Source organism: Phlebotomus papatasi, chromosome 2 (genome assembly GCF_024763615.1).
Source record: "Phlebotomus papatasi isolate M1 chromosome 2, Ppap_2.1, whole genome shotgun sequence".
NCBI classification, from domain to species: domain Eukaryota; kingdom Metazoa; phylum Arthropoda; class Insecta; order Diptera; family Psychodidae; genus Phlebotomus; species Phlebotomus papatasi.
The window spans coordinates 33790686-33803969 of record NC_077223.1 but is presented as its reverse complement, the minus strand read 5'-3'; the positions used below and the strand labels follow the sequence as shown (position 1 = coordinate 33803969).

The 13284-nt window shown below is 33.0% G+C and overlaps 1 protein-coding gene across 3 annotated transcripts in view; it reads right to left on the bottom strand.

The window, feature by feature from the left end:
* The window catches only part of LOC129803557 (centrosomin), a 37001-nt gene that overhangs the window by 9421 nt on the left and 14296 nt on the right, over positions 1-13284 (bottom strand). For all 3 annotated transcript variants that reach the window (XM_055850210.1, XM_055850209.1, XM_055850208.1), the window contains 2 exons: positions 5062-5105; positions 4023-4237 (listed from right to left, as the gene is read on the bottom strand). In XM_055850210.1, coding sequence (XP_055706185.1) covers positions 4023-4237; positions 5062-5105 — 259 coding nt within the window. The remainder of the gene's footprint in view (positions 1-4022; positions 4238-5061; positions 5106-13284) is intronic.

The window sequence follows — 13284 nt, the reverse complement described above, 5'->3', positions numbered from 1 at the left end:
CATACCACACCCTCCCCCAACCCTCCATTCTGATAACCCCCATACAAAATGAGGCCATTTTATCTTACGACTTCTTTCTGAGAAGAGGTATTTTCAACAATCCTCACGAAGAACTTTTTGATCGAGCTTGATTGAATGAAAAAAAAAGTAATAACGGTAACAATCATTTTCCAGATTTTTTATATTTCGTTTTTCGCCTCATTAAGATCTGTTGATACGTGAAAGATAGAAATATATCCTCATATAATCTAATTGGCATTAGTGGTGATTTTTTTTGATATTGTAACCAAGGTTTTGGAGTTGGTTCTTGATTTATTGTCTATATAAGTAGTACTAATATGCAATTCAGTGGATTAATAACAATTTGTGCGAAAGAATTCTTTCTATATTGGGACTATCAGGCAGGTGGGTGTTGAGGTGTTATGCTAGTTAAAGAGTCTTCCTTAAGCTTTGTTTCCATGTCGAATTTCAGCTTTTTACCTCTTCTCAGATAGGAATTATAAGGTAAAATACTCTCATTTTGTATGGGGGCTACCAGAAGCGATGATGGAAGAAGGGTTCGGTATGTATGGTTAAAAAGTTTTCTTTAAGCCTTGTTCGCATGCCGTATTTCAGCATTGTACCTCTTCTCAGAAAGAAGTCGTAAGATAAAATGTCCTCATTTTGGAACATATCGGAACTCCAAAATCCAGGGTCCCCACAACCCCGGAATCCTGAAATTGCAAGACACGGAATACCCCGGTATCCTAAAAATCGCGAGACAGAAAATCCTATACGAGATCCTGAGATTTCGACATTGCAATATTTCAGAATCCCGGAATTCGTAACCCTGTTATATTAAATATTCTAATCCTAAAGCGGTCTTCAGACTAGAGGATTAGCCCAGTTCCCGAAGGTCTCAAAATCTTAAATAGAAACCAATTTTATTGATTTTTCAAAATCTAACAGAAAATTTGTCCTTAATTCAATCTTAAGCATTTTTTTAATAATCTTGACTGATAAGAAATTATAGCAGTTAAACCATTATGGCTAAGCCTTAGGTCAGAAATCTGTATAAGATTAATCTCGATCCTAAAAATAGTTGAAATTCCAGGATCTCGTATTGGAAATCCTTTAACCTTTCAAGGACGAGAGACTCAAAAATTGGCGGTCAAAAATATAAATTCTTTTGGCTTTTTAGTGCAAAACTAGGACTGTAGGTGGTTATTGAAAAAAAATTAATTTTTCTGTCACCGGTGACCCAATCGTCCTTAAAAGGTTAATTTAACCCAGTCAATGTACTAGAAATACTTGAGATATAATATTCATATTTTGGAATTAGTTTCTTACAGATTAAAAATTGTTTTGTCTGAAAAGAAAAAAAAATCTATTATTGTGGTGTGGGGAGCCGCTCTAAAACACATGTCTCAACGGTCACTAAATTTAAATTCTTTACACTACTTCATTACAGACTCCATTGATTTAGATAGAGTAACTATCCAAGAATACAAATTGGTAGTCCAGGAAAGAGGATGAAGGCCAATTTCAACAAATTCGATGGGATGTCGTATTTTCATTCGCCATTTTGAGCAAAAATTTTGCATGACATTTCGCGAAGCGGAAAACAATAACAAAATGTATTTTCATATCTGTCGGATTATTTTTTCCAAGTAATTGAAGGACTAAAGTAACTAAAAATCCATTCCCGACAGCAATTCGAATATTAATTGCCCAGAAATAAATCATCTAAAATCACTCAATTTGCGTATGATGTGTAAGAGCACTTAATAATTCTTTAAGAATTCGAATTAATTTAAGGTTACCGATGAGCGGTAAACTATAGGAAAACTATTTATTTAAGATTATTTATTTTTATCATTTGTTTAATTTGTGAATGATTTAATAAGTTCGTAATTCGTGTACGATTTTTATTGATCTATTGGAAGTAAACAATTGTTTACTTTCACAGTGCCTTTAAAACAAATCTATTTGTTTTTTGGGGAATATTCGCAAAATCGAAAGCGAAAACATCAATTTTTAGTGTTGAACTTGCACAAAAGATAAAAACATTTAGGGAAGTTATTTGGAACCTGTTCAGCTCATGTTCTCCGGACAAATAAGAGCTGATTTGGGGCATTTTAAAATAGAGATACATTTTCATAAATCCACAGCTTTATAGAGGGTCTTTAATATTGGTGACGATACTGCGCAATCATTTGTGGAGTTTAATAAATAAGTATTATTTTTAAGGGTTTAAAACTTACATATAGAACAAATTTTGTCTTTTTTAAACCCCTAACTAAACTGATTTTTGTGAATAATCGAATTGTAAGAAGCGTCGTCTATTGTAAAATTAGGTAAATGATTTTTCCAAATCCCGAAAAGCCAAAATGCCGAAACCCGAAATCTCGAAAAACCAAAATTCAGAAAATCAAAATTTTGAATGATCAAAATCCCGAAAGGTACAGAATAATACGGATAAGATGTAGAATATTTTTTTTACTTCCCTTAAACCAGCTTCAGACCTAAAGCCCAAAATAGACACAGGGATTGGCTCAGGAATCAGTTCGAAAAATGAGGATTGGTGGATCAGCCCATAATTTGGAGGATCAGGCTGATCTTCTAAATTCATGAGGTCTAGTGAAATTACGAGGATTAGACGACATCAGTGCCAGTACTGAAAATAAAAAGCTTCACTTTGGGGGTTTTTGGGTGCTTTTCGAAATGTCAATTGGATTAAAAAACATGGAGTAATGGTACGTAATGTCGTAAAATCTTAAAATGCATTACGATTGGAGTAATGGGAAAGACAGAGTGCTCCTTTCTGTACGAAAAATCCATTGATATTGCACTTAAGAAGTCTTTCAAATATCAAAGTGTGCACATTTAATAGAAATTAACTCTGAAAACGCTGATGCTTAATCCTAAATCCTCAGTGTATAATAGTTTGGGCTGATCCTTTACCGCCAAATTTTTCGAGCTGACTATTCTCCAGGATCAGTCTGTATCTATTTTCGGCATAAGACTTAACCATATGGCTTAACTGCTCTAATTTCTTACCTATCACAATTCTTTGCAAAATTTTGCTTAGGATGGGATTATCAAAGATGAAAAACCTATTAGGTTCTCAAATAGCGTTAAAATTGCTCGTTATTTAAGATTTTGAGACCTTCGTTAACAGGGCTAAACCTCTAGTCTGAAGATCGCTTTAGCCTCCAAGAAGCCCGAATGCAATCGCGGAAGTAGCTAACACTTTAAAAAATACGGACGTTTGACTTTCGGGATTTTGGCGTTCTGAATTTTGACATTTTTGAATTTTGGTGTTCTGAATTTTGGCTTTCGGGATTTTGACTAGGACCACCTTTACTGGGTTAAAAACTTCATAGGAGGAGCTATATTGAGCTAGGGCTATATTGAAAACGCTATTTTATGCATATTTCTTAAGGAAGCTGGACCTAGCCATAATTTAAATTAGATTTATTTGTTTTGTCTGACCTGTCTGACATTAAATTACATTACGTTTAAGCCTAGCTTCCTTTAGAAATATGCGAAAAAAGCGCTTTATATGTTACTCCTAGGCCACCTAGGTCATTGTCTCTCAGGGCAAAAAATAACTTGGTTGATAAAATATGTAAGGCTTTATAAAAATGCGTCTAATTCACGTTTCGATTGAGAATCTCAGATAGAAGCAATTAAAAACTTTTAATTTTATCTTTGCCAAAATTTGCATGTTTTCTTTGACTTTAAAATTTTAATTAAAAATTTAATTTTCCTGTATCAATGGTAAAATTCTATTTTCAATAAAATCTCAATTCTTAGCAGAGATTTTTTACCACCTCATTGTAGTTTCAATTTCTTGCCTATGAAAATATTTTCAATGCACAAATTACGTATAGAAATTAACATATCGATCCCAAAAAAAGTCAATTGAGAAAATCCCACCTATATTTTTCCATAAGAAGCATCTCAAGAACTCAGATTTATTATATTGAAAGAAAAATGGGTCATGAATTTAATGGATGATAAAAAAAATTGAGCCTCACCTTTAGATCGACGTTCTGCTTGAAAAGAGATTCAGTTCCCTGACCCATAGCACTCCCATTGAGTTTCTCCTCCAGAAAATAGATCCTCAGTCTCAAGTTAAAATTCTCTCGCTGTAGCGTCGTCATCTGCTCCTCGTAGTCCCGGACAGTTCTTCCCTGACCCGGTGACCCTTGTCCACAGACACTAAATGACGGTGATCGGAATCCATAGGAATCTGTGTTAGAGAAAATGTGGAGTCAAATTTTTCAGAGAGCCAAAAATAGTAGGAAAAATCTTATTATAAAATGGAAGAAAATCTCTTGTGAGTCATACAACTGCATGAAGAAATTGAGCGACATTCGTAGAGAGTGTTAGCTAGTGATCTCCTGAACGTCAACATGCAGCGCAGCTTCTTCGCACTTTAAGAACTTTTATTTGCCAATTTTAAACCACCGCTTCACAGTTATTTTATTTGTTTTCTAATTTCACTGCGCCAAGAAGCAAAACAGAAAAAAAACCGTCCACACACAAGACAAAATCAGCACGAGACTAAAATTGTACAGTGTAGGTTGATGAACCTTTTACTTTTAGCATAGCCATCCAGGTAAAATTAGTAAGAAATCATCCCTCTCTAAACTCTGTCTCCCAAGGAAACTTGCCAAAATGCCCTGTCTCTAAATCCGTAAGGGAGAAAGAGTGAGAAAGGGAGAGAGAGAGAGAAAGGAAAGAAAATGTGCAAAAAGTAAACTATGTAATAAATGCAAATAAACTTAGAAAGACAGACTGAAAAACACAGAGAGAAATTTTCAAGATGATGTGAAAAAGATCATGGGGCATGTCTAAAGGAATTGCAGTTAGATTCAATTTTTTGGCCAAGAGCCCGGAAAGATGTGTTATTTTTGGGATTATATTTATCTATTACACTACAAAACTTTCTTTTCACATTTCTTCAAAGGAAAAATTCACTCAATGGATGGGAAATTGTGTGAAAAACCTCTCTTGCTTTTCCTTATTTTCCCACATTAATATTCTTCATTCAAAATTCAAAATTTTACTCACATGAATTATCCATTGTGACATCTTGAAGTTGTCCAGGAGTTGTACTGAAATGAAGATTAAAAAAAAAAGAGTTGATATCAGACAAAATACGTAACTCTATCCACTTCCTCTCAAATTATCACTCTAAAAAAAATTTATAATAAAGAAAACTACAGTGAGATGAATGGAGGATTTCACTGAAATTTCGAAACACCCTCATTATATTTCCCTCCTTTTTTTCTGCGTTAAAACTCAACGATATTGAATAACATGACGCACTATTTTTAGATTGAAAGATGAAGATTGTTGAAAAAATAATTGAATGAAAACCCTTCGCATAGGAGGAAATTTCTTCTCTTCAGTCTCTTCTTTTTTTTTGCTCACCCACGTGGCTTTCAGAGAATTCATCCTGAAATTATATTGATGCAATGGAGCTTCACGAGGAAATTCCCTCTGCTGACAGACAATGAAGAATCTTGGTTGAGAAGAGATTCTCAATCTTTGTGTTTTACAGAGGACTAAATACTCTCCTAATAATGATCTTGAATCTCACAATCCCTCTTGGTTTTATAATGAGAAAAAAAATGATTGATTTTTAATAGCTCCTAAAACTCTTCCCATGATCTTAGACATAATTTGAAATAAATTGCCAGAAAAATCTTAAGGATATTTCCAGGTAAAAATAATATCACAGGAAGTATTGTAAAAAAAACCTGTCCACAAGATTTAAAGACATCTGCAAATTTTAATTTTAACATTGTATTCAGGGGACTACATCCATTTTTGCCACTTCAATTGAATTAAACTACAAAGTAAAAAAATTTGCCTGAAAACTGTAATTCTTACACATTTTACCTGAAGACTGTGTAATTTTATACGAAATAATGTAAGAAAATGTACACAACTGTGTAATCATTCGCAGTTGGTTACACAGTTTACCATTACATAAAATTTATATTACACATTTTTAGATTGTGCGTTTTGCTGAAATACATATTTGAGTAACTTTACTAGAATAATCGTCGTAAAAAAGTAAATCAACGATTATCCTTGTAATCTTTTTTTACGGTGTAAATTAAAAGAGGTAAAATGTTTGCTTATTTCTGCTGAATTTTAAGCAGTATTCACGATTGCAACAGCGATTACACAAAACACATACAATGTTTTGTCTTATTTCAATTATTTTAAATCAAATCGAAAACTGCGGTGAAATAATAACTTCTTTTCAATAATATCGACTATCTTTATATCGACTATCTTATCAGTTTGTAACTGATATAAATATTTATCAACAATCCTGCTCTTCTAAGAATGTCACAATAATCGGTAAAAGGTCGACATTCATTATATCCAACAGATATAGATTTATCGATACTATAGATCCGATAGTACCAAAAAGTTATCATTCCATCCCTGCGCTTATCATATTTTCATTTTCCTTTTGCCAAGAATATTTCAGTATTTTTGAGCATTTCCAATTCATCATGTTTATATTATCCAACCCGTGCGGTTATGCCGGCTTCAGACTGAAGGTTTAGCCTAGTTACTTATTTTTCAAAACCTAATGGATCACTTGCCCTTAATATCCACTCGTACACTGAGAAAAAAGAGGGTGCGATTAACTTTTTTTCCTCAGAACTTTAACACTTTTTAGGTGTAAAAAAAATATATCAACATTTTTTAATGTTAAATTTACAACTTTTTAAGGGTAAAATTAACATGAAAAAGGGTAACTTTAACCTTTAATACACCTAAAGAGGGTAATATTTACACCGATTTTGGATCAATAATGCAGGGTAAAATTAACATGAAAAAGGGTAACTTTAACCCCTAATACACCTAAAAAGGGTAATATTTACACCGATTTTGGATCAATACTGCAGGGTAAAATTAACATTTCCGGAATGGTATTTTAACTTTTTCGGATTTCCCTCACAGTGTAAACAATAATTTCCTAAAAAAGCATTCCTGCATAAGGAATTAGAGGAGTTAAGCCAGTTGGGTAAGCCTTAAGTCTGAAGCCCGTATTAGGGTATCCATCGGGCGCGTCCCAGGTAGCAGATAAGGAAATGTTGTAATTGGTCTTATGCCCAACGCACAATAACTTTTGTTTAGTAAATATGTTTTTGACATATCAATGAGAATGAGTGAGATCTAGATATAGTCATCTCGCTCATTCTCGTGGGAAATTTTGAAAACATTTACAAACGAAAGTTATTGTGCGCTCAATAAATTCAATTTTGGTAAAAGTACTTTAAAAAAAATTGGTTAGAGGAGAAAAGGGACAAATCCCTGAATTTGAAAAAGAGATGGCTTAATGAAAAACACTTTCCAGAATACTCAAATGTATCACTTAGATAATATGCTATTAAAAAGGAGTGGAAAACCACCCAATGCTTTGCGAAATTCTTGAGTTTATGACTTAGCTTAGATGCTATACCTAAAAAGTATTTTCGCATCATTTACCGTTGACCAGTTCTTAACCGATTTAAACCGATTCATAAATTACTCAAAAGATCGCCCAAAATAGTTTAGGAGTAATATAATTAACTTTCGGACAAAAATTACTTATTGGTTCATAACCGATTCAAAACCAGTTTATAACCGATTGGAAGAGGTTAAGTATTATCAGAAATTCCAAGACCTTTCCAACGAGCCCAAACCTGACCCATTCGATTGAGAAATACGCTCTCTATGGTTTTCTTAATTTTTGACCTTGGAAAATCGTTATAAAGAATGATTCAACGGTATTTTCGTATAAGGACGAAATATCCACCTAGATATCCTCTAAAACAGAGGTGTGCAAGAAATCGTTGAAACCGAATTAACGTCAAATGAAACATGTATGTCAATGGTTAAAACGCTACTATAACAAACTTATTTTGACGTTAATTCGGTTTCAACGGTTTCTTGCACACCTCTGCTCTAAAACATATTCTAAAACAAAAAAAAATCTCATAGCGTGTTTTCAAACAATTTCAAAAAAAACATGGTTTTGTGGAGTAGTGGGAATAAAATGGCCCTTTTTTATATGCAGTTGTAACAAGAAACAACTTATTTACGACTCCTTTAGGCTTATATGTAAAACATTTTATAATACTTGGAAATTGTTGCATACTAATAGTCCTAATAGTATAAATTCTCTGACAAAAAGCCGTTTGATATTTTACTTTAAAAATTTTAAGATAAAATTTAAAATTTAAGATAAAATAAAAAAGAGAAGTAACCACAAGAATCGGTTTAGGCTTTGAATCTAGGATAATTGGATGAATTCACGAACAAACGAAAAATGGAAAAACAGATAAATGTTCGATCTTAAAAATCCAAGCAATTTATAAAAAAAGTCTTTGGAGTTCTAGTGATAAAGTATCTCAAAATATAGAAAGTGAGCAATAAAAAAATGAGAATCTCTGGTTCTTCCTAACACCATCATATTGTCATCCTAAATTTTTCTACTCATTCCACGAAGAAAACAACCAATAATAAATTTTTTTACCACCTCATTTGGTGAGAAAAGTGTGAAAAATGAGACTCTCCACAGAATTCATTCTCAAACACAAATTCCAACATCTAATTAAATCCCATTTAGTTTCACACCAAAGTATCTTTTCCTTATTTCGAGCAATATAAAAAAGAATTATGTAGGGGAGACCGGGGAGGTTTGGGACAGGGGTAGTGTGGGACAAGGCGATTTTTTCAATTTATTTTTTAAATAAATGGGATTTAACCATTACTGTATCGTAGGCAATATTAAGATGTATCTTGACTAAAAGAATGGATATCCTCAGTTTTATTGTTTTATTTCTATGAACATTTTTTAAAAAAATGATAAAAATCGTATATTTTGACGTCTCAGTTTTCCTCTTTGTATTTTATATCAGCGATATATAATCAAAACTTTTTTATCTCATTAGGTAGCAGAGTAATCTGGGAACATATTGTTATAAAAGTTTCAGAGATTATACGCTCTTGTTTTTTACATAAAGGTTTTAAATACCAAAAATACACGTGGGGATGTTTGGGACACCTGAAAGGGGATGAATGGGACGTTGATTTTCGACAAGATTGTAGGTGGTATGCAATTGTTTATTGTCAAAATGAAGAGTAATGCCCAGTTTCTACTGGAAATCTCCCTCTTGTGCAAAGTTTATCAGCGCAGCAGATTTCTCTAACTACAGGGACAATTAAACCATCATTGTCTTGGGAATCAATAATTCCTTCTCGGAGAATATTCTATCTTTGCCCAATTTAGTTAAAAACGATTTTTTTTCGAAAATTTCTCGAACAAGTTTTCCAGAAAAGGCAAGGCGAGTGATAATTCAGAGAAATAATGAGAAAACAGGTACAATGCAGTTGTCGTAAAATCAAACAGGAATCCATCAATGAGTTCAAAACTAAGAGTTGCAAGAAAATCTACTCGCCTGAGGAATTTGATAATCATGATTGCAATATTAAGAATAAAAAAAGAAAAGAAAAGTAAATGGAAAATAAGAAGAAAATATTTTAAATAATTGATTGACAATAAATGACTCAACTGTACAAATAAAATTGATATTAATTTCTAAGTGTAAATAAAAGATGAAACATTTTTATTTCTATCAGAAATAATTTTAATCTGGTATTTAAAATTAATTAACGTGTTCCAGTAATACAAATTGTGCGTAAAAAACGCGTCCCAAACATCACCTTTTGCGTCCCATACTGCCCCACATCGGGGAGGTTTGGGACAAAGCGTCAAGTAAAATGTTTTATCTTCTTCAAGAAAACTCAGTTGTTTTCCAAGTTCTATCGAGTACTTTTTATAAAGTCAATACCCATAAGTATCCTATAGACCGCATAAAATTGTAATACACTATCGTGGTTTTTTGGAATAGTGTCTCAAAGTCAAAACATGAAAAAGTGTCCCAAACCTCCCCGGTCTCCCCTAGGGGAGAAAATAGGTAAATTCACGAAAATAGCTCTGGTTTTCCTTCTTCTGCATTTGTGTTAAAAGTGAATGAATTGAGCAAGAAAATTGACCTCATTGTGTCTCAAAGAAATTTCCGCATGGATTAGACACTCTTGCAAGTCAATTTGTCTTTATTAATAGAGATTCTCTCCTTGGGCATCCTCTCTCTTTGGAGGTCTCACATGCGATCACCATCAAGATTAATTACTCAACAATTATCTCTTTGACTGTATGTGTTTTTTCGGGTAGGCGGAAAAGGGTTAGAGGTCAATTTGATAAGATTGCGCGTCGTCTCATCTTTTCTTTTTGACACAGGTCAATCATCCCAAAAAGTAGGCCAGAGTGACAAAATTTTTCCGTCAAGATGAAAAAATTGCCTAGCAAGAAGATTCTTCAAGATCGTGTGAAATTTGCCAATAGAATGATCCAGGAAAACAATTTGGGGCAATATCTATTTTGTTGCGAAGGAAGGATTAACAGAGGAAATTTCAAAAGTATCTTTCTAATTGTATCTTTTGAAAAACCACCCAAAATTTTTCTAGTCAACGGATTTTGGACAAAAAAGAAGCTTTTACAAATTTTTAGAAATCTCAAAATACCTCAGGGTAATTTTAAAATAATCCTTAGCAATTCTACAGTGACTAAAAGTGAAGAAATATTGGATATTTTATGCAAAAAACAACTTCAAGTAGTTCGTCTGCCGTTACAAAGTCGTTATTTAAATATTGCTGCACATTTTTGGACATTTACGAGGAAGACTGTGATCGTTCATCAAACAACAGACCTCCGGACATTAAGGAATGCAATTTCAAAAGTATGGAAAATTGCTCAGAGAACGCAATGGTTGGAAAAAATAAAAACAAACTTCCAGAGTAAACTCGAAGAAATACTTCATATCGATAGAATTCAATATTTAATGTACACATGAAGACTCAATAAATCATCGCTTGTATCATTCCTTGTTGTATTTTAATTGGAAGATAATTTTTTAATATTGTTTAACTTTGGTTCTTCAATAAACAATAAGCACAGCTATTGTAATTCAACATCGGTCAATCAATTCAGGTCGATCTTATATTTTCAGGGTCCGAAAATAATAAATCGCAAAACCAAGTCCAGCTGGATGTAGTCCGAAACATATACAGTTTGGAAAAATATATCTTCTTAACTATTTCTTTAAACATGTTAATTTTTTCTTACACACGTTTTCGACTTACAAGTCTTATGCCTTTAAAAAACAGCGATTGAAACATTATTTTTTACAATTGAAACACAACATTTCAAAAATTGTTAAAAAAAAAACTTAGTCAAGTTTTTTTCTACATTCGAAAATAGTAAACGAATTGGTTGATCATTCGCCTTATTCGGCCTATTTGAAAAGTCATCTACAGGCGAAGGTAGCTGAAGCAAGTGATTCCGAATATTTATATTCCAGAAGTGGCAGAGTACCGAGAGGTATGAAAGGCTTTGTGCATTAAATATATTCGATTATATTTAATTTTGGATAGGCATATAGGGGAGACTGGGGCAAAACTTGTCAAAATGCATATTTAATTCTTTCACGAGCTCTGAGAAAACTTAAACGTTTAGTAATGAGCATATTCTTATAGCAAATTTACTGCTCTACAACATTGCAGAAGACTATTTTCCTCTATCTCGAAAGAAATGTGATTTTCGGATCATTTTCTAAAAGTCCGATTTTGTGGAGATTCTCAAAATTGCTGGGGCAAATTTTGTCAGTTTTTAGATAATTTGTGACGTTTTACTCTAGCAAACGTTAAAAATATAAAATAGACATATTTTTATAGGAAATTTATTACTCCACAACTTTGTTTAAGATAATTTTTCTCTATCTTTACGAGAAATGTGGTTAAATTGAGCTAATCAGTATTGATATTTTCTGTAAGCCAAATATTCCAAAAATAGGGCTCAAAATTTCATTATTTTTTATTTTACATAATCATTCCTCGAATACCTTGAATCTTTGTATGTTTAAGAAGGTTCATGAAGGCTATCTATAATAAAAATTTCAAGCTTCAGTCTCTTTTATTTTAGAAAATAGTAAATATTGAAATTATCGTTTTGACAAATTTTACCCCAGTCTCCCCTACTTGGACTTATACTACCTGGAAAGGAGCCTTCCCACAGTTTTACTGTGAAGGCTGATCACCAAAGCTAAGACGGCGACAGACGCTAAAAACTACACAGTCTTTCATTATAACCAAATTGTATTTGTTGAAATTCGGGTCTTGTAGATAGTTGTAAACTAGGTCATCCAAATCTAAGATTATTTTTGCAGAATACTTTCTGTGATTTTTCCGAAACTACGCAAAAAATTTTTACGGCCATTAGATGACCGGTGGGACATAACTCTCTTAGCAAGGTGTTAGGTAATGAGGCCTATTGGCTCCATTAAGTAATAACTTTTTGAAGAGACAAAGGTATTCGAAAATCTAACGAAAGCCTAAAATGTAAGTTCACGTACTCGTCGCTTTAGCGCTGATTGTTCTACAATTTAGAATTTCGGTATTCTCGACACTTCTTGCGTCTTAACGATCACTGAATTTAAATTCCTTACATTACAGGGGGTCCCGGGATTATGCACTTCGAAACTATGCATCTTACGGGAATGTGCACACTCAACTACAGTAGACTCTCTCAAATTCGGGCATTTGGGACCGAAATGTCACTCGAATTAGAGAGAAATTCGGGCGTCAAATTGTTTGAAATGCAACGATTTTTTGTTCATCTGCATGAATATATTGCGTTTACATAACTCGTATTTATTGTAAGTTTCATGAAAACTCATTAGTAATACAAAATCACATTATAACTACGACAAATCATGGCAAATTTAAGGATATTTGATTCATTCGATAATCATAATCAAACTTGAAATATGTCAACAAACTTTTTTCGAATTTAACTGCCGCCCGAATTAAAAGGTAGCCCGATCTTAAAACAGCCGAATTAGCAAGAGTCTACTGTATGCATTAATGCCTATCATAGGAAGTCAATTTGTGATTTTTTTTTAAATACGCCTTTATGTATACTATTGTGTTACACAGGGAAGAAATAATTTCTTTTATTAAGGTAAATTTTTGAATATTTTAATAAATTATTGAAGAACTAAGGCCAAAAAAATCTGTAATGCAAGTCTTTTGGATACCTTCTGGCGCAAAACGCAATTACTCGTCAAGATCGAGTAAGCAATGTAGACCTTCGTGAGGAGCTAAGAGTCGAGGAATTGCTTCTTTGAGTTCTTTGAGATCACAATTTCGATGGTATGGGCATGT